Source organism: Carya illinoinensis, chromosome 6, assembly GCF_018687715.1.
Source record: "Carya illinoinensis cultivar Pawnee chromosome 6, C.illinoinensisPawnee_v1, whole genome shotgun sequence".
NCBI lineage: Eukaryota > Viridiplantae > Streptophyta > Magnoliopsida > Fagales > Juglandaceae > Carya > Carya illinoinensis.
This window is the reverse complement of record NC_056757.1, coordinates 35655513-35678090: the sequence shown is the minus strand read 5'-3', so window position 1 is coordinate 35678090 and position 22578 is coordinate 35655513. Positions and strand designations below refer to the sequence as shown.

Sequence of the window (22578 nt, the reverse complement as noted above, 5' to 3'; positions counted from 1 at the left end):
TGCTCATGAGAGTTGTGCTTAGATATATTCAATGTGAACATACAAAAGACATTTATTTCAGCCATACTAGTGGAGAAAACAACCTTTTGTGGAAAACATTGAAGGATACAACTTAACCTGTGGATCTGATTGAGATGTTACATTTCACAAATCTAAATTATATTCAAGGCTAGGAACACATTTTGGTTCTGAAGATCATATCTTTCTTTCGGCACAAATTAATATCTTAATTACAACTACTTGGAGCAATTCACTGAAAGGTCACAAAGATGTCTCAGAGGGCAAAATGTACATGTATGACATTCAATATCATGATCTCAATCTATGGACTTTAATTGGTAGATGTTTTTTCATATTACCAAGGTATATATATACGTAGGATTGTCTAGGATTCCTAAATATATATAACTAAACCATAGACATCAAGTCAGATTATTCGGTAGGTTTAATTTAATCAGACTAATTGGACTTGATCATGCATTAAAATGATTGAACAATGTGGTCATCAATGTTTTTTAGTTGTTAAAGCAAACGACAAATAGAAAGAACAAAAGAAGCACATGAATCAAACATCCTTATTTAAACATAGGAGAAGAGAGGGAGAGAAAGTGAGCCCATAGTCATTGCATTACTCATTTGAAAGAGAAACCCACTTGGCAACTTTGAGGTCATCACTTGTATGTTTGTTTTTTACAATACTTCGGCACACTTGATAAAATCTGGATATGTGCATTTTTAAACTACACAACTTTCCAAAAAACCACTTTGGAAAATCCTCAAAGTAAACCAACTTACTAAGATCGTACCTTGTTATATATTAATAAGTCAAATCTAATCGAACTCTCATCTTTCAAGTTCACCAACACCCAACTTTCACCTCTGCTTTACTTTTGTATCACTCTATGGATACACGGCAGGAAATACAAACACCAACCCCAAACACAATAGCCATCATCACCACAAAATTCAAAGACCCAGAAAAGAACCAACTCTTTGATGTCCCCGTTGGCAATGTGGACAAGGATGAGCTGCCTCCCATCGAAGAAGTCCGGCAAACCATGGCCAACACTGACGATCATACCCTTCCCGTATGGACTTTCCGGATGTGGTTCTTGGGCTTACTTTCATGTGCCCTTCTCTCCTTCCTCAACCAATTCTTCGCCTACCGTACTGAGCCCCTTATCATAACTCAAATAACCGTCCAAGTGGCCACCCTCCCCATTGGTCGCTTCATGGCTATCGTCCTCCCGAAGACCAAGTTCCAAATTCTCGGGCTTGGATCCCAAACATTCTCAGTCAACCCTAGTCCATTCAATATGAAGGAGCACGTCCTCATTTCCATCTTCGCCAATGCTGGGACTGCATTTGGGTCTGGGACTGCATATGCCGTTGGTATTGTCACTATAATCAAAGCATTTTATGGTCGCAATATCTCATTTGTTGCTAATTGACTTCTTATTACCACAACACATGTGAGAGTTATTATGAGTTTCCTAATGCTAATGCTTCATTAAGTTATGGAATGCGTAAGAATTGTGTAGTTGTTAAGAAAAAGAGTGGATCTATTATTAAAAAAATTATTATTTTTTTCATGTAGATTCCATATATATATATTTTTTCAAAATGATTATGTGACGCTTACACAATTGCAACTATTATTTATTAATTTATTTTAAGAGAGATGCAAATGTTATGAATGCTTTTGAAAATTAAAATAAACTACAATTAGTTCTTAAATTAAACTAGTATTTAACTACAATTATAAATAATTCAAATCATGATACACAGAAACATTACGTATAACAAAAAAATTTGAACGTTAAGTTAGAGAGTAATGATTTGTTCAAGCTGCAAATAGATAAGTCATGCATAGGTTTTTTTAATTAAAAAAAAAAATAAACCACCCTATGAAAAGTATAATAAAAGCCCTTTTATTTTTTAATGGAACCATCTTTCTTATAAAAAGTCTGCATGCATTAACCAAAGTTAGATATTTGATTCCGCTAGCCAATTACATCAATGTTCTTTTTATTTTCAAAGAAAAAAAAAATTAAGGGAGATTAATAGTAACTTGGGAGTACGGTTGAGTTGTGTGCATTGTGCAGGTATTGGGATATGGTTGGGCTGGGCTATTAAGGAAGTACGTGGTCGAGCCTGCAGATTTGTGGTGGCCCGAGACTCTTGTTCAAGTTGCACTTTTCCAGTACGTAAAAATTTAGATTTTATTATATATTTTCTTCCTTCATAGCATTCCAAGATTTTTGAAACCTTAGCAACTAAGCATGCATGTCAAAGTAAGGTAGTGTCATGAAAAGCTCTAGATGCATCTGAAGTGCATATTAAGGACTCAATAAAACTGACATCATAAACTTTCACCTATGTATATAATTTGCAATACTTACCCATTTGCAGGACTTTGCATGAACACTACAACCAGCAAATTTCACGGGGAAAGTTCTTTCTGATTGCATTGATTTGCAGTTTCGCATGGTACCTGGTCCCAGAGTACCTCTTTTCAACACTCACAAGCATATCATGGGTGTGCTGGGTATTCCCCAACTCTGTCACAGCCCAACAGCTAGGTTCAGGCATGAAAGGCCTCGGACTCGGAGCCCTCACACTTGATTGGTCCATGGTGGCATCTTACTTGCTTAGTCCCCTCGCCAGCCCTTTCTTTTCCATCGCCAACGTGTTTGCAGGCTATGTATTGATCATCTACATTGCCACACCTATAGCATACTGGGTATTTGACATGTACAATGCAAGTAGATTTCCTATTTTCTCGTCACATTTGTTCACAGCCCAAGGCCAAATATACAATATATCAGATATGGTCAATAACAAGTTTGAGCTAGATTTAGGTAAGTATGAGGAGCAAGGGCGGATTCATTTGAGCATTTTTTTGCTCTCACTTATGGCTTTGATTTGCTGCAGTTGCATCCACCCTCACACATGTGGCTTTTTTCAATGGCAGGTGTGTGTATATATATATATATTCTTAGTTGATTCTACAGCTTGTAAAAAAGTTCATGTTTATGTTTCCTTGGTGTCTGTAGAGAATAGAACACACAAAGAAGAAAAGGAAAACTATATATTCTTTCATAATAATATTGTTGTGTACAGTGGTGAATTTATAGAGAAAAATAGCCTAATAATTTTCTCCTAGGAATATAATCAAGCACTTGCCGTGCATTACAGAGAGCTCATTATTTTGTTCAGAGTTGGTTACAACGTGTCGGCCAGAATACAAAATAGTACATACTACATCTACCATACCCAGAAGGTAGGCACCAAAACCTATTCTAGGTGATTCCAGAGCAATCTTTTGGAGAGTCATCCAATGAGGCACTAGGCGTGGTTGCTTTGTTGGAAGCTGATGGTGTGCTCTCTGCTGTTGACGTGGGTGCTTTGCTAGACTTAGTAGACGCAGTGGATAGCTTAGTTGTTGTGGTTGCTCTGCTCGACTTAGTGGAAGCAGTAGATAGCTCAACAGTGTCCTTCATGTATTAATATATTTGTAAAGTCAGGATTTTTTCTAGTTATGTTAGAAAGGTCTCATTTCATGCACAACAATGTGGGTAGGAAAATTTATGAGCAATATAATGGTTCTTATAAGGGCAAGGAGGATATCCATACCAAATTGATGAGGAGATATGAGGACATACCTTCCGAGTGGTTCTACATATTGCTTGGTGTGACACTCGCAGTTTCCTTAGCACTCTGCATATTTCTAAATGATCAGGTTCAAATGCCATGGTGGGGACTTCTCTTTGCCACAACAATTACCTTTATTTTCACTCTTCCAATCAGCATCATAACTACCACAAAAAACCAGGTTATTGAGATAATACTTCTTCTATCTTGCAGCAAGATGGCCTAACTAGTTGGCTGTGGTCATGCAAGCCGTGTTATACTAGGCTATATAATTTACTTTTTCATGTTACATAAAACTCAAAGAAAACCACTCTGTTTAATGATATTTCTACAATTCTGAATAAGGTCAAACAACGACAAATTAATTATATATTAATGTTAGGACAACTCCACTTAGATGAATGAGTATCACATTACCAGAGTCTATTATTTAAGCTTGTTTTAGCATAATCTTCTCTATTTCAAGCATTAATATAAGCACATGTTCCAATCCCTTATATTTACACAAAAACTTTAATTTTACTGTCAACAATTTGATGCTCTATGTACAAACACTAGGGCTAAACATTATCACAGAGTAGGCAATGGGTCTAATATACACAGGAAGACCAATAGCTAATGTTTGCTTCAAAACCTATGGATATATGAGCATGGCTCAGGCTGTTTCCTTCCTCAGTGACTGTAAGCTAGGATACTACATGAAGATTCCTTCAAGATCAATGTTCTTGGTTTAGGTATAATTCTCCTTCCTGCTATCGACAAGTCAAAAGAAATAACCATACACTTGACATTGACTTTCATTATTTAGAGAGTAGACTTTGCTAGCGTTTGTTAATTTGGAAAGATCTTACTAATTTGACCTTAATGGGCAATAACATATAGTAGCATACAAGTTGAAATACTGATAGAAGTTGAGAATGTCAAGTCTTTTGTAACGTCCCGGTCTTGGATGAAGTCGGAGAGTTACTACATGTCGTCTAAATCCTTTTCCACAATATGAAAAAATATTTCAAAAACTCTATAAACATATCCTTATCCACTTTCAAAGACTCCATAACCATAAATACGACAATTCAAGGCTTAATATAAATGTCAACATCCCAATAAATCTAATCAATACAATAGATCAATTTACAAAATAATAATCTTTCAATAATCTCAGCACTTATTCCCTATACTTAGCAAATCTTGTACCCGCTTCCTATTCTCGATCCTCAGTCTAAGCATTTGTTTCATTTGAAAAATATTGTGGAGATAAGGGATGAGTTATCAATAATTTAGTAAACAAAAAATATATGCTAGTATGTAAACATGAGCATTTTCATAGAGTTCATAATGCATAAACAAAACATTTCAGTTTCAATATGCAAATCTCTATAATGCTTATTATCAAAAAAATAGACCGACACTTCAAACTGTTCATATTCAAAAACTAACTTTTGATATTCAAAGACCATTTTGGCCCAACATGACTGAATATCTTCATCTTATCATATCATATCAGAATAGAGATCATGTTTAACTCCCGTGGTAGGGTTGTGCATTCTGCAGAAAGTCAAACAAAACATAAATCACCATGTTACCAAAGCGATTGCACTCAAAACAAAGACTACTATTATATCCCGTGGTAGGGTCAGAGGTCACTATTGTATCTCGTGACAATGCCAGAGGTCACTATTGTATTCCGTAACAGGGCCAGAAGTCACTATTGGATCCCGTGACAGGGTCAGAGACCACTATTATATCCCGTGACAGGGCCAGAGGTCACTATTGTATCCCGTGACAGGGGCCAGATATCCGAGCAAAAACAGAATCAGAATCACCATATCAGAACCAGAATCAGAGTCAGAATAGAATTAGAAAGTCATGCCAAAAGTTTTTGAGATACTACATCATATCAAAACAGAGTACTGAAATAAATTCAGATTATTTCACATATTCAAAAATAGATTTAAACATTTTCACATCACATACGTAAATTTTCATAAATTTCATATTCGCTCTTTTTGCATAGTTAAGAAAATAGCATGCACAAAATTGGTTCATATCTACACTAGTCATGACAAAAAAATACTTTCTCTTATACAGATTTTATGCATATGCAAAACACATAATTGAGGCTATTTTCAATTTTTTTTTTCAAAAACCAAAAGATGCATATTTTAAAAGCCAACCTTGTTTCATTTTCCTTTTATGCAAAGTCTAGCATAGGAATCCCGCTTACCTGAACTTCTTAGCGTTTCAGAATTTCTCCAGAATTGTACCAAAAGAACATCAATCGTTACCTATAAAATAGTCACGTACTCTCATAAATTTCCAATCGAACACATATATCAAATTTTAAACTTGAAATACTAAGTTTAATTCCTCAACACTTGAAATATCATAAATCCTCAAATACGTCGACTTTCACTTATTTTCACCTACTAATCCATTAAATTCTAAAACTATTCTCCGCCCCCACTCAACTAATTTCTATCACCATAATATCATAAAAAATATAAAGACAATATTATCCCAATCCAACTGACTAACTGGGGTTTACCGTAAAATAAACCCATCTCAAACCATGCCAAACCCTCATCCTTGACTTATAACTCTGAGGGTAAAAATGTAATAGTACAACACTAGCTTCCCAACACTTTACGTAAATGCAAAAGAAACCTTATGCTGGAAGGAAAAACAAATCTCACCAGAGGATGACTCACGACAATGACTTAGAGTGGCGCTGGGTGGACGTCGGCGGCCAATGACTAGGCACGGCGAGAGTGCACTTTGGAAGTGAGCGAAAATGTGAGGGGAGAGAGAGAGAGAGAGAGAGAGAGAGAGAGAGAGAGAGAGAGAGAGAGAGAGAGAGAGAGAGAGAGAGAGAGAGAGAGAGAGAGAGAGAGAGAGAGAGAGAGAGAGAGAGAGAGGCCGTACGAGATACTCACCGAGAGGCAGTGAGGAGGCGTGCGATTGTGCCGGAATTCGAAGGGAGGGTGGCAGGCGGCTTATGGCAATGTTTTCTGTGGGATTTTCGACTGGGTTAGCTCTTGGTAAAGGCAGTTTGTAGCAGCTCATAAAGAGAAGTTGGTGCTCTGTTTCTTATTGCCTTAAACAGGGGACAAAAACTCTACGTGTGGGGTATGGCGGTGCAACCCGTGGTGGTTTTACGGTAGTTGGGTGACGGTGGTATGGTCTGGGCAGGTATTTCGTGCGGTGGACAAACACAGCAGCGTTGGGTGGTCTGGGCGGAGGTTTAAAATGTGTTGCGTGATGGAGGTTGAGTGTGTTTACGCACCAAGGTTTGGAGGCAATGTCTTGCAGTGGTGCAGTTAGGAAGGATTTTGGTAGAGGCTGGCAGCAGTGGGCAGTTTCTAAAATGCAAGGGAGGAATGTATGAATATTTATAGGTGAATGGAAAATAAAACCCTAGAGGAGGAGAGGAGAGAAACATGCATGCAGTATAAACGGACGTGAAGTCGTGCGTGAAGTGGGGTCTATAGGGGTTGTACATGAACTTGTGCAATATGTGATAATAAAGTGATGAAATTTAAAATAATAATAATAATAAACAAATAAATAAATGGGCTAATTCATAAATTTTGGACCTCGACTCAAACTCAAATAAAAAAATTCAACTTGTTCAGGAAAAAAAAGTTATCTCGGCCCATAAAAGATTTTTAACTTAAATAACAAAACCGAAGGAAATCTTAATTTACCAAAAAAGATATTTTAGCCCTGTAGTCTATCTGAAAAAATATATATATATATATTTAAAAATTCAAATGGGTTTATCGTATATATAAATTAAAATAAAAAAAAAATTAAAACAGCTTGGCACTAGACTTGAGTGTTACATTTTTTATGTCAATATCCTTCTTTCAACCTCCAAGTCGTCCCATTCAACTACTAAGCATGGGTGTACTAGATGATTATGGGATGGGATTTCATCTAGCTTCACTGTATTAGAATGACAATTCAGACGATTTTTTTAGCTCTCCATGAGTATCTATATGCTATTTTTGCTCATATTCTAAAAATCATTTTGGACAATTTTGCTCCATTGTCGTGTTGGTGTGCATGTATTTTTCTAGTTCATTGGAACAATCTTGGCTGGAACCATCAACCTTGTAGTGGCATGGTGGTTGCTGTACTCAATTGAGAACATATGCCGGGATGATCTCCTTCCCTCTTACAGCCCCTGGACATGCCCTTCGGATCGAGTCTTCTTTGACGCATCCGTTATTTGGGGTCTGGTTGGACCAAAACGGATCTTTGGGACTCTCGAAAATTTTGGGATGATGAATTGGTTCTTCCTTGGAGGTGCAATAGGACCATTTATTGTTTGGATATTACATAAAGCATTTCCTGAGCAAAAGTGGATTCCCCTTATTAATCTTCCAGTCCTTCTGGGAGCAACTGGGATGATGCCACCAGCAACTTCAGTGAACTACAATGCATGGATTATTGTAGGAACAATTTTCAACCTTTTCATCTTCCGTTACAGAAAGGAGTGGTGGGATAGGTACAATTACATTCTTTCAGCAGCAATGGATGCTGGGGTGGCTTTCATGGGAGTGCTACTCTACTTTACAGTGGGCATGGAGGGGAAAGGTTTTACCTGGTGGGGTACCGATGGCGAACATTGTCCATTAGCAACATGTCCAACAGCCAAGGGCATAGGGGTCTATGGTTGTCCACTAAACTAACTTTGTGTGTGTATATATATATATTTATATGAATCAGGATTCGAAAGTAATGCATGTAGTACTAAACAAATGGTGAGGATTAACTATATAATGCTTTAATACTTCAAATTGTACGTACGTTAACCAGCCCACTGGGCCTTTTCAGAAACTCTAGATGACCAAGGAATTGATCTTTCTGCGCTAATTTGTAACACACCTGTTTTGGGTTCGCACAGAAAATAAGCTCTCGAAGGAGCACCTCAGATAGAGAAAGGAGAGAGAGAGAGAGAATAGAGAAAAAGAGGAATTCAGGTTTTCATTAAGATGCTTTCCAGATGTTCCTCTTGCGCTACATACACGCAGGAATTGAAAGAGGCCATGGGCCTACTGCTGGACTCAATTAAACTACTGGACTATTAAACCGCGGGAAACAAGCACAAGCCTACTCTAAATGTCTAAAGGACCATAGGGCCCACTGACTCAACTAATTACTCAACTACTGACTTTGGGCCTAGACCTTACAATTAACCCAACCCGTGAGAGAACCCAGCCCATCGAGCTCCTAACTCCCACTTCCGTCCAACCCTTCAGTTCACACACAGCACTTCATGACTTCACTTCAACACTTCAAATACTTCACTTCACACACGTGCTCCTAGGGTTCGATTTCATCCTTTTCCCCAAGCCCTTCCCGTCGACCGCGCACATCTCCTCTCTAGGGTTCCAGCCTTGCCTTGTTACATAATTAAACACACTTAACTAAGGTTAGGGATCGGATGTCTGCTAAAATAAGCCATGTGGTTACTCCGGCCAAGAGAATATTTCAGGGTACCAAAGACGCGTGCCTTCTTTCACTTCACATGCAAATGATCATATAGTTCCCAAGTTTTCACAAAATACTATTATTTTTCATTTCTCTTATTTTTTTTTGGCCCTCGTCCCATGCCAGTAGTCATATATGTTACACTAGCAGCTTGCAGGTGCCACAGAATTATCTATTTTATAAGTTAATTACGATAAATACACATGATGCTATTTGTCTTATCCATATGTTGAAACCGTCGCATAAATAATCACAAATTCTGTTCATGTGTTGCTCATTTTGACGATATATATATCTCATCAACTTGGTCACGTCAATACAATCTTTAATTTTCAGATCGAGGGCACAATTTAATTTGTAATAACTACAATTACTGATTGATCATGATTCTTCAAAACGCCGACTGCTTAATTTATTGGTACGTACATTGCAATCAATATTGCATGCTTTTGTGGCCGGCTTGGACATCTTTAGAAGTGCATGATTGATCATTTCGGCTATATATAGCTTAAAAAATGAAGCATGCTGAATTTAGAAAAACCAGAATTCTTTTTTTTTTTGTTTTTTTTTTGAAAAAACAGTTGCCTTTCATCTTCTAAAAGATGAGAGTCAAATTTTGACCAAGTTACAAGTAGAGATACATTGGAACCGAAATTATCAGTAGTACCAATAGTGCAATTGATTGATCATGACAATGTTAAATATTTTAACATGAATTTTAATAATTTGATCTTTGATTTTTATGATCCATAATAATAAATAATAATAAATAAACATGTACATTTCTCCATCAGTTTGATGAAGAATTAGATTTGGTTATGAGGGAATGATCACCCAGCAACTTTTCCTCTTAAGTGTCTCATGATGGCTAAATGCACTCTGATATTGTAGGTGAGAGCCATTTAACCTCTCAGTCCTATTTATAGATTTCTGACTATCAAGAAATTTCAGACTTTATATATGTTTGACTATAATTAGAGATATAAAGTACTTTTAATCTTATCTCTTATGAGTTTTCTTATTCCATTATTACTCATCTCTTAATTGATAAGTTTTGAACTATATATTCCAAACTCTATTAAGATGAGTGTGTGGAACATAGATTTTAAATAAAACTCTTACATATTGACAGCTAGAACAATATAAACACACGAACCAGAAGCATGCACGCACAGTACCATTTAAATAGTCCATTAATTTGTTTGATTACGACAAATTTGAAGACAGCTAGAACATTAATATATACATGGCATGCATGTGCAATCCTTCCCACATTATTGTGTAGATTTTACATAGATAGCCGGTAATGATCATGATCTGGATAATCATCTTGCGGCAAGCTTCATAGAACATTCGCGTACACTGAGCTTCATAAGAAATATGCTTAGTTTATCGATCGTCGAATCTCAGTACTGTTTGAAGCTTGATGTTTCCTCTGTCGGCAAATTGCTAATGATGGTATAGTGACGGATAGGCATCCACTGCATGCAGCATGTCAAAATGGACTTAATTGCAAGTGTAATTGTAACCTGTTTCAATTTCGATGACTCATATATTAAGGGATTATTTAAACATAAGTAGGAATTGCTGTAATACTCTTGACATGGTATATATATATATATATAGCATGCATGTTGGCATATATATTGAGTAGATGGTACCCTAGTTTCATTGACCTTTCTGGTACTTCGTTGCTTTGAGGCTGCGGCTGGCTTAGCTGGAGATGGAGTCGGGGTGCGTGCAGATCGAAACCTTTGCTGATAGTGTATGGAGCATTAATACAATTTCTACTTGTAGCTTCGTTCACTTCCCTTGCTTTATAAACCTAATTGAGGTGCCAGATTAGCCTCTTGTTTAAGCTAATAATTGGGTAGAAGATCAATATATATATATAATTCCTTCACCTTCTCTTGTTTCAAGATAAATACCATTCATGCATGGACCCTGATCATGTATATCTAGCTTATTAATTGGTGTTCAATTTCGTTCTTTCTTTCCCCCTCTGAAGGCTAGCTCTTCATGTATGTACGTACTAAAATATTGAAAGATATACAAAGAAGAAAAGAAAAGGTTTAATTTACGGATGCATAATTATATAAAGTTATCGGGCCGCTAGATCATCAATACGTACCTTCGTTTTCAATTCTTCGTTTTCTTTGCGAATGAGGTTCATCTTCTCGTAGAGTTCTAAATTCTCCTGTCGGATGAGGTTTCCCTACAATGATATGAAAGAAAGTTAGCTTATGAATTAAGTGGAATTGGCAGCAAAACAAAAACTAGGGGAAATATTGCAGACTATTTTTTTTTTCCTGGAAAACCTTGATCTGTTTTTTTTTTTTCTTTTTTCGAAGGAGGACTGAACCTTGATCCGGTTTAGTTCTTTTATTTGGTCAGTAAATATTTCTCCTGCAAAAAAGGTTCAAAGTGTGTGCTATCTATTCGGGGAATTTTGAATTGCTGGATTAAATCGCAAGTACTAAAGGCTAATATTCGCATACTTTCTTCTCTCGAATACCCTTCAAGCTCATTTCCAGCTGAGTTTCTAGGTTTTGTAGATCTTCAACTCGCAGACTAGAAAGTTCTTCGCCCATAAATTGCCTGCACGCATGCATAATATATAGTTTCAAGTACTGTACGTAGGTTATATACTGAAAGGAAATTAGTGCTAAATTAACACATTTTAAGTTTTACTACAAAAGTCTTAAAACCCGACAAATCATGTTATTAACTTATTTGTGTCAACATGACTTGCTGTTAGCAGGTTGGAAGAATATGCCTTAATTTGAAGATGATTCAAACCATCCTCGTCATACCCATACGGCTGCTATGTGGATTAACCCATGCATAGGGAGTAGTACTAGATCAGAATGAAAGAAGTGAGGACGTGCCCTTGAATCTTCGCTTCTAATACAAATTAAGCTGATCCTAAAAGTTTGACTTGGCCACAGGAGGTCGTGCATTTTGAGCTGGGAGCTGGAGGGAAGCAAATGAAAGGAGGTTTTACGGCTGACCAAAAAAGCGAAAACTGAGTTTGGCCGGGCTGAACTTAATTTAGTTCATGAGGTTAGGCTAGCTTGGAGCTGTGGGTGTAATTCTATATATGGTTTGAACACAAGTACTTGATACATGCATGCTTTTTCCAACCCCACACTGGAATCTACTGTGTTTGCTTTAAATTTTAATTAACACAGATGTTTAATCACTTATTTATTCTTTTCATGTCTGAAAATTCCTTGGTAATTAGGTATAGCAGTGGTAATGCTAGCTGCCTCTCTCATGGCATTTCTTTCACATTAATAGTTTTCAATTTGAATGCTGATATTGATAATATATTCATTTTATTGAGCTTGAAATGACCCTACCTGTGGCATTCTTGCAAGTACTGCAGTTGTTGCCCCAAGGCTGCTGCCTCCCTTTGCCAAAACTATCATGCATGCAGTAGATATATATTAGTCTATGGAATATGGATCATAATGATCGTTTGATTTTTAAGTCATGTACTAAGAGTATTGCATGACTAAATATATATTTTCTTTTATTCTTTATTTAGAAGATGGCATGAAGGATGCATGACTAAATCATTTAAAAACTCTCATGAATACTCATGTATAAGCATATATAGCAATTAATTAATATATGAGATCAAATGCTATAGCTACAAAAATAAACTAACAAACTGATGTAATTTCATATGATACATTAAATTTACTTTGCAAAAAAAGTGGCTTTATGATTTAACACATTTGATCTAACCGCTTCAATTTGTGAGTTTAATTTTATGATATATCTTTATGACTAACACATTTCTCCTTATTATATATATATATATATATATATATATTTATATATATTATTAATTATCGCATTCTAGTTTGTATGTCGTTCATAACCAATTAATTAACCTTATTTAATTTCTTCAGAAAAAACATGGAAATTAGCAAATTGCGTTTCTAACCTCAAATCATGACAATGGAAAGTTCACCCACAACCTTTGGTAGCTGATCCTGTAATTCTTTTGACGCTGCTAGAATTAATTAATTAGGATAATGTAGTACTTGACATATATATATATATATATATATATATATATATATATATATATATTCATGACTCTCTTTTTTTGGCCAAGTATAGTACATATTGACTCTCCTTAATTTCAGTGGAATAGTTATTCCTTCTCAAATATAAATATATATATATGCGCTTAATTTGTGGGTCCAGCCTTAACTGCATATATGGATGTCGATTGGATTCATGTTTCCAAATGGTTGGCCAAATCTGTTAAAGTTTCATAATTAATAATATTAAGGTTCTGTATGGTTGTAAGATTCAGTTGAGATCAACTAGTTCAGTCTAATTGTAAGTTGAATTTAACATCTAAACATCTATATCTCAAATTACTAAACTCATCTCAACTCAACATCTCCTTACACATGAGATCCACAACCTTTTTCAACTAAACACATCTTTATACGTGAAACTCATAACCTTTATAATTTTTCATAAATAGTATTAAACGATTATCTTAAGATCTAAACACATCTAAATTCATTTTAAATGGACCTCACATAACTTACTCCACCTACTCAACTTACTAATATTAATTCATAAAGAACTCAGTTCAACTTAATATTTAAACGCAGTTTAAAGCTAATCATTATCGAAATAGCTAGCTAGCTAACTAGGGCATTACTCGGAGTTGTGGCCCAAATTAAGAGATCATGGACAGATTTCATATATAATCAAGATTCCATGCAAATAGCTAGCTAGTGTGTCATGATCATTGAATTGCAATGGTTTGCAGTTGGCTAACCAAATATATATAGAGGAAATTAATACGCAAACTCCATCTAGTACTCATGGTTCGAATAATGGCTGCTGGAATTAAGTAGCCTATATATTTATATATGACTAAGGGTGGGTTTGAGTGTTGAAAAGAGTTATGAATAATAGTAAAAAGTAAGTGAAAAGTAATAATAAAGTAATAAATAGAAATAAAAAGTAGGTAAAAAGTAATGAATAATAGTGAGAAGTGTTAAGAGTATTTGAAGTACTCTCAGTATCCAAACGTAGCCTAAATCATTAAAAAACTCTCATGAATACTCATGTATAAGCATATATAGCAGTTAATTAATATATGAGATCAAATGCTATAGCTATAAAAAGATCACACAAAAATAAATTCACAAACTAATGTAACTTCAGATGATACATTAAATTTATTTTGCAAAAAAAGTAAATCAAGCCACGTCAGTTTGTGGGTTTAATTTTATAGTATCTTTTTATGGCTAACACATTTCTCCTTATTATATATATATACACACACATTATTAATTAACTGTATTAGTTAAACTGTATGTTTGAGTATATGGGATCTATATATGAATTATGAATGGCTGGCATTGAAAGTGAGTTAAAAGCACATAACATGCATGCAAGGCAATTAATTATAACCTGCAGTACCAGATCGATGCCGATTCACAAGTTAATTACTTTATCGTCGGTTTGTTGCTTTAATTTTAATTTGAAGTCATGGATAAAACATGATATATAATGGTGTTCATATGCCTGATCTATTTTTAATTGAAGCATGAACTTGTGGAGCTAGGAATATGCATGTGTGAGGCATGATCAATAATTACCTTGACTTCTATATTAGCAGGCCGACTGTACTGCTTGTCTGATTTCTCTTTTTCTTTGTTGTAACGCTCGACAACAGATTTCATGCTGATAATACACATGGGTAGCATTATCATCATGATCATAATCAAAGTATATATATAACCTTCTACAGCCATTTATAATAATAGATAGAGACGAAAGACTAAATTATATCATACTATCACAGATGAAAGCACTATATATTAACTAATTTTGTTGGGTTAATGTTAAAAAAATGAGGAATTAAACAGTTAGATACATGCTGGCTAGTACTGTTGCTGCATGGGTTAAAATCTTGGTTACTATCCAGTGGATGTAAATTGGTTTTGAATATATAAGAATATTAATGTAGCGTGTGGCCTAGTCATGATGATCAATATGTGTTATCAATAATCCTTAATGTCATGTCTGCGTACCAAAGTCTTGAATCCGATCAGTCCAAAACTCTAGAGTTTAAAGAGAGATATAGAGATAGATCTACAAAATGGATTTTATATATTTATTAAATATTTAATATTGTCTAAGATATTTTAAGGAAAATTGTACGGTATACTCCTCAAATTGAAGGATAATGGTGCAATATTTATAGAGTACTTTTGAACTTTTGCATGCAATTGGAACCTTACCTGAAAAATTCGAAAGCATTGAACCAAAAAAGAAGGATAAAACTACATGCATGCATATCTCCCAGCCCTTTTTTGAAATAATTTTTTGTTTTAAACGATTCATGATTTGCTATCATTGTCATCGATTCCAATGGAAATATACTATATATGGTGGTTACTGTTGTGATTAATTAGCTAGAATTGTTGTGTCGGACTTGTAATATATAACAAACTACTTCAGCGTAAGTACTTACCAATTAATCATCTGTATGTCCAATCGATCTCTTGAATTTTCTCTTAATTTGTACGTATATAACCTTTTGTTAAAAGAATCTTACAAATATAAAATGCAAACTGGTTTCGAGGAATACCAAAAATAGCATTATTATAGAGATGATCATGCTTTTCGAAATCAGTATTAGTTTATTCATGACAACATGATATGATGAAAGAAGGTATCTTTTGATCTGAAATAAAGCAAAAAGATATTCTTATAATATCAAAACCTGAAATGAATCTATTTCTAGACAGAATTATCATATATAGATACATGATATAGAGACAAACACAGACATGCACAAATTACAGATTGACCATCTGCGTCAAAATCAAGATTTGCTTTTAGTTCTCCGGTACTTATCAGTCTAAGAGTCTAGTCAACCATCCATTTTTGTTAAACCAAAACAGATGTGGAAACTTGGATCTTCCTTAGAAAATTAGTAAAAGTTTCCTCATCTAGCTAAACTTTGCTTGAAAATGTCCCTATCTAACTCATGAATTTTATTACTCCAAGTTAAACAAACTAGCTGGAAGTTTGATTCCTCGATATTGAACTTGAACAGAAGTATCTTAAAATTCCAAAAGTCTGTTTCTTTGTTGAAACAAGATCGATGGTTTCATGGAGTAAATTAGCTTACGGGTCTTCAAGGTTTCTGTGTTGAAGTAGATGCATGTCAATATTCAAGGTTCTTCATAATGAAAGCATGCTTAATATAATATATACGTTAGCATAATCCACATCAGTACTATTTCTTCGAATGATCAGCAGCCCACCTTATTTTTATTAAATACCAACATAAATATATACTTTATCTGCGACATGATGATTTATGTTGTAAAAGAGCCAATCAAAAGAAACACACAAACAAAAGATTGAGAAACAAATGTAGGTAGAAAAACTTTAATCGCTTATGAATTATTGATAAATATGCAAAAAAAAATTTAATAAGAGAATGAAACCTTGTGCTAGCATAATCGTATAGCTTGTCGGTGCTGGAGAAGACAATGACCCCAACTTCTGCATCACAAAGGATTGACAGCTCCTTGGCCTTCTTAAACAACCCTTTTCTACGCTTTGAGAAAGTCACCTGCCTGCTGGTGGAATTATCAATCCTTCGGATTGCTATCTTCCCTCTCCCCATCGATCTGACCTTCCTTCTGCGATAGTCCTAGGTGTTTTCTCGCTCCTCTTATCGGCTGGATCCGCATAAAAAGAGTTTATAAATAGTTCGATACCCTAATAATCAATAAGAAAAGAAAATGAGAGAAAACTTTCTGCAAAAGATAACAAATGATCTGTAAACAATAATAATAGTGAAGGAAAACAAGATGAAGATGCAGAAATTGAGCTTACTTGTTTGGATCTTCAAAGGAGGAGGAGGAGGAGGAGGAGGAGGAGCAAGAAGCCCAAATAGTTAACCTGAGATGTGCTATCTGGTGCGAATTTTTATTCTTTATATGGAAAGCTGGGGAGCGGCCATCCCTTAGGAAGTAAACCTCTTTGATATTTATTTATGGAAATAATCTAGCTGTCCTATGTAGTGTACCCCAAGTCCAACAAATGGTTTCAACTATTGGCTGCTAGATGTACTCACGCGAGTGTTTAAAACAAATGTACTCGCTCTGTTGAGCTGACAATTTCCGGGAGAATCTGTCGAAGGGTGTGAAACACTGTGACCGCATCCGGAGCAGAGTTGGGCGTCCCAGAGACAGATTGCTATGGACAAGTGTCACCACCACAGAGCGAGTGTCTCGTAGCTTTGTGGGACGAGTGGGGAGAGATTGGGATTCCTCGTACCTGGATTCTCAGACTCGTGGAAAAAGTAGAAAATGAAGGTGGTCGCATCTTGTAGATTGCTGACACGTGCTTTCCAAAACCGAGGGCGCTCTTCCAGAGTATTCTTGCTGCGTTTTAAAATTTTTTTACAACAGAAAACCTTTCAATAACTAACGTACGAATTAAAGCAAGAGAAGTGTATATCATAAATAAATTTTATAAAAAAAATTATAAATTAACGTTAATTAAATAAATTTATAATCTATAAAAATTTGTGGGTAAATTTTTATAATTTTTTTTAATAATTAAAATATTTCTCAAAAGACAATGTATCAATATATGTCCATTGTGGGTACGATACAAGCAAATTAAATACAGTAGCTTAGAAAATTTTTGACTTTTTATAATTGTAATAAACATAGACATATCATAAGCATACAAATGGTAGGAAGTGTTTAAATAAAAAAAAAAAAATGTTAAAAATTTCGATATGCATACATTTACTTCCAAGTTTAGTTGGATCCAAATTAAAGCGATTGTGATTAATAATTAGATCGATTTAAGGCTTCATTAGGAATTCAAAGATGACTCTCCCCCTCCCCCACAGCATGTATATTTTTAGGAATAATTCATTTTAGGAGGGGCCAGGGGTATTTTTATAGGATAAAGCTGAGTTTCGAATATCGTATGCTCCAATAATATTTAATTAATTAGTTGTGTAGGGCTCAAGATGATTTGTATAATATCTTGTACGTTTATTATTGTTTAATTGTTTCGATTTAGAATATATAGTACTACATGATCAATGAATGATAAGATTTATATAGCGTACGTATTAATTTAGATGGATCGTGAACCGAATGATACTTTCTTCAGTTAGAATAATGCAGTCTTCTTCACGATCCAGTAGTACTTATATATATATATATATATATATATATATATATATATTTGTTAAGGTGCGTACATGATCATGTTTTTTCTATAATTATGTATGCCGAATTTAATTAATTACAATTAATGTACTGAGTGAATTACTTAATTCTGAAATTATAAGCTAGGAAAAATATATATAATAATGAAAAGGTTACTGATTTAAGGTTGCATGTAAATTAATTAAACTATTCATGACGACCATGTAATTAATTAAGTGGCTTTAATTACACATGATTTATTACTTTGTTGACAACGTAAAATGGCATGAATTTTTCCTGATTGTATGTCGTTTATAACCGATTAATTAACCTTATTTAATTTCTTCAGAAAAAACCTGGAAATTAGCAAATTGCGTTTCTAACCTCAGATCATGACAATGGAAAGTTCGCCCACAAGCTTTGGAAGCTGATCCGGTAATTCTTTTGACGCTGCTAGAATTAATTAATTAGGATAATGTAGTACTAGTTGACATATATATTCATGACTCTCTTTTTTTGGCTAAGTATGGTACATATTGACTCTCCTTAATTGCCGTGAATGGTTATTCCTTCTCAAATATATATATATATATATATATATATATATATATACGCGCTTAATTTGTGGGTCCACCCTTAGGTGCATATATATATATGCATGTCGATTGGGTTCATGTTTCCAAATGGTTGGCCAAATCTGCTAAAGTTTCATAATTAATAATATTAAGGTCATATGTGGTTGTAAGATTAAGTTGAGATCAACTAGTTCAGTCTAATTTTAAGTTGAGTTTAACATCTAACTTTAAAATTACTAAACTAATCTTAACTTAACACCTTCTTACATGTGGGATCTATAACTTTTTTCAACTAAACACATCTTATACGTGAAACTCACAACCTTTTATGATTTTTCATAAAATATTAAACAATCATCTTAATATCTAAATACATCTAAACTCATTTTAAATGGGTTCTACATAACTTACTTCACCTACTCAACCTAACTAATATTAATTCATAAGGAATTCAACTCAGTTCAACATTCAAATGTAGTTTAAAGCTAATCATTATCGAAATAGCTAGCTAGGGCATTACTCGGAGTTGTGGCCCAAATTAATAGATCATGGACAGATTTCATATCTAATCAAGACTCCATGCAAATAGCTAGCTAGGGTGTCATGATCATCGAATTGCATATGGTTTGCAGTTGGCTAACCAAATATATATAGAGGAAATTAATACGCAAACTCCATCTAGTAGTACTCATGGTTCGAATAATGGCCGCTGGAATTAAGTAGCCTATATATTTATATATGAATTACGTACGTACAATCCTACGTACTGGCTTCCCCAACAACCGAATACCTTTAACATCAAAGGCACACGCGATCGTCCTTTTCAATACCTAAAATATAATTAAATTCGTAATCCATATATATATATATATAAAAATGGTTCCACTGCGCCCTTAAATTAATTATATGAGGATGGAGGCATCTCTCTCTATTTCCATTAATTTAATTAATTTGTTTACAATATATTGGTAGTCACCACTAGGAGTACTAGTGCTCGATTACCAGGAGACAGCTTGATGAAAGAATATATATTTAGGAAAATTTCAAATTTACTATGAAAATCTTACAACCTTTATCATTGGTAACACATCACCAAGATTGTAATATATATACTCGTTGATAATTGACACTTGTACTGTGTATGATTCCGTGATGATTGACACTTGTACAACCTCTTAATTAGAGGCACCAAACGCATGCAATTTTTAATGTCAATCCCCATTGCTAAGCTTTCTCGGTAATCCGATCCTATGTTTCTGTTGGTGTTTAAGGAAACATACAGAGTTTTTTCACGTGGGATTAGCCAGTTAAAACTCACTCTCTGGATTCGTAACATTGGCACTCGAGCCTTTAACTCATTGGCATTTTTCCTATATATATATATATATATATATATTTTCATAGGCTGGTCATTGAGCTCATGAATTGATATTGGTAAAATAACTTGGATTCAAAATTAAATTTAAAGTAGTTTTTCTCTATAATCCAATATTAAAGTAGTTAATGATTCTATAAGTTTGTAAAATAAATTTGTAAGTGTAAATTTATTTATTATATTATGCATTGGGTTTCTCAAATTATTAATTGCTTTTTACTGTTTTATTTATCTCCGTCTGTATTGTAATATCCAATGAAAACAGAATTCTGGCCTAAAAATTGCGATAGCATCTTATTGGATAAAAAATTAAAAAATAAAATAAAATAAAGGATATGAAATAAGAAATGAAAAAAAACCAAAAATATTTCTTTTGCATGGGTAGCTACGTACGTACGGGTGCGTGGGGAGTGCAGACCACCAGTGCTTCACAACTCTCCATCTTAAATTTTAAGAAAAATAATATTTATAATTATGAATATACAATCCTCATATAATTATTTTTAAAAAGATAAATAAATATAAGATTTATATAAAAATAAAATTAAATTTTTAATAATAAATTTTATTTTTTTTAAAACAATTTAATATTCAAATTTTAAAGCTATATTTCGTTGGTCACAAGACTAACAAAAGTTTATTGATTGGACGCAATTAAAAGTTATTATTTTTTAATATTTATTTTGGATTATATTACAAGCTTTCGTAATCATATCAGTTTCCTCTACTAATTAAGAGATAGATTTTTTTTGTCACCGTACAATTTAGACATTACTTTTGATTTTTTTTTGGGGGGGCGTGACGGATGATATAAATCGTTAATTTATGTGGATTAAAAACTATAATATCTATATATATTAGCTTATAATAATGGCAACTTGTTATGTCCGGAATTCATATCATTAATTACTTTAATTCATGATTTGAGTTTCATCTTTTTAGAGCATACGCTACGGGTCCATTATTCTTGTCGTTTACTTAAAGAAAACGAATTAGAAACTAGATATTTACGGTTCTGTTGTAACAATGAATTAAAAAACAAAAAGGAAGAAGAAATAGGATAAGATTATAAAATAAAAAATAAAAAAAAAATCCTCACATGATCGGGTTTGAAGGACAAGACATCTGATAGGATATCTATATGATAGATACTAGTGAAGGTGCTCATATGGCCCTTGAACACAGCACCTGCTTAGAAGAAACGGAAAAATAAAAATAAAAATAATAAATAAATAAATTTTTTTCGGGTGAGGCCCAATCCGGGTGAAAGCCTAGTTAAAAAAACACAAAGCTCAGCTCTTACCTAAACGGATCGTTTTAGCCATAACTATAATCTAACGAATCAGAAGCTAATATGTTTTTATAAAACCTGAAGATAGAATGAAAATATCAAACTTGATTTTTCTTCCTGATAAAATATAGACTGCAAGAATGTAGAAATTAGGAAACCGGCTGAACTGTAATGGTGTTTTTGAGCTTTATACTTAATGGTGATACTTCATGTTGCGGGTGGTTGGTTCCGCAAGCTGATCGAGTGCTTATTCGGCAACTCCTCTAATGTAGTTTGCCGTGCACAGAGGATCTGCTTTCATCTGGGGCATCAAACAGAGCATTGGGGTTGCATATTTAGAATTTTTTTTTTTTTTTTTCTCGCCTCGGCGACTCATTTGATGCCATGTTTTGTAATTTTGGTCGTTGGATTTGAATTTCAAAAAATTTCTCATCTGCTTGATATGGTTTTATGGATGTTTTTGTTTTATGGAGGAATTTATTTTTTGTTGTTGGATCTGTGTAGTGGTTTCACAGAGCAGAGGGAGAAATAGAAAAAGCAGATACGTGATTTAGATGAAGTAGGGCGGCGGAAGACGGTGGAAGAAGAGGGAAGAAGATCTTATAAACGGTCAATTACAATTGGAAAAATATAGTTGTAAGTATAATTGTGTATTAATCTGTGCATTAATGTGATGTGATTGATCAAAAAGTAAATTTTATTAAAAATAGTGTTAATTTAAATTTTAAATATGAATGAATCAATATTCATATATAGATTAGTACGCGAATATACTTATATATAGCAAAACTCATTACAATTTTATAGGGGCAAAGACATAAATTTGCAGAAAAAATAAAACCACCAATAAGGACAAAATAGGAAAATGATAAATGCATAAGGATAAAATTGAAAATAAAATTTGGAGAACTTTACTCTTCATAGACGGATAGACAACGACTACAGCCAACC

At 34.1% G+C, this 22578-nt stretch overlaps 1 protein-coding gene and 1 pseudogene across 1 annotated transcript; one reads left to right on the top strand and one right to left on the bottom strand.

Moving 5' to 3' along the window:
• The first annotated feature begins 432 nt into the window (after positions 1-432).
• On the top strand, positions 433-8348 carry LOC122314309 (annotated as a pseudogene).
• A 2186-nt stretch (positions 8349-10534) lies between these two features.
• LOC122312820 (agamous-like MADS-box protein AGL16) lies at positions 10535-11745 on the bottom strand. Its single transcript, XM_043127467.1, has 4 exons — positions 11649-11745; positions 11282-11365; positions 10827-10975; positions 10535-10631 (listed from the first exon to the last, which is right to left on the bottom strand). Exons 1-4 carry the CDS (start codon positions 11739-11741, stop codon positions 10535-10537), a joined length of 423 nt encoding a protein of 140 aa, XP_042983401.1. The 5' UTR covers positions 11742-11745.
• Between the last annotated feature and the right edge of the window lie 10833 nt (positions 11746-22578).

What these genes read in the sequence shown, in the direction of transcription:
- LOC122312820 (XM_043127467.1), bottom strand. Translation starts at nt 11,741, where the DNA reads ATGGGCGAAGAACTTTCTAGTCTGCGAGTTGAAGATCTACAAAACCTA. An exon ending in AGGGTATTCGAGAGAAGAAA is followed by an intron (nt 11,366 to 11,648) that starts GTATGCGAATAT and finishes ATATCATTGTAG; the next exon opens with GGAAACCTCATCCGACAGGA. An exon ending in AGCAACGAAGTACCAGAAAG is followed by an intron (nt 10,632 to 10,826) that starts GTCAATGAAACT and finishes TGCTGCATGCAG; the next exon opens with TGGATGCCTATCCGTCACTA.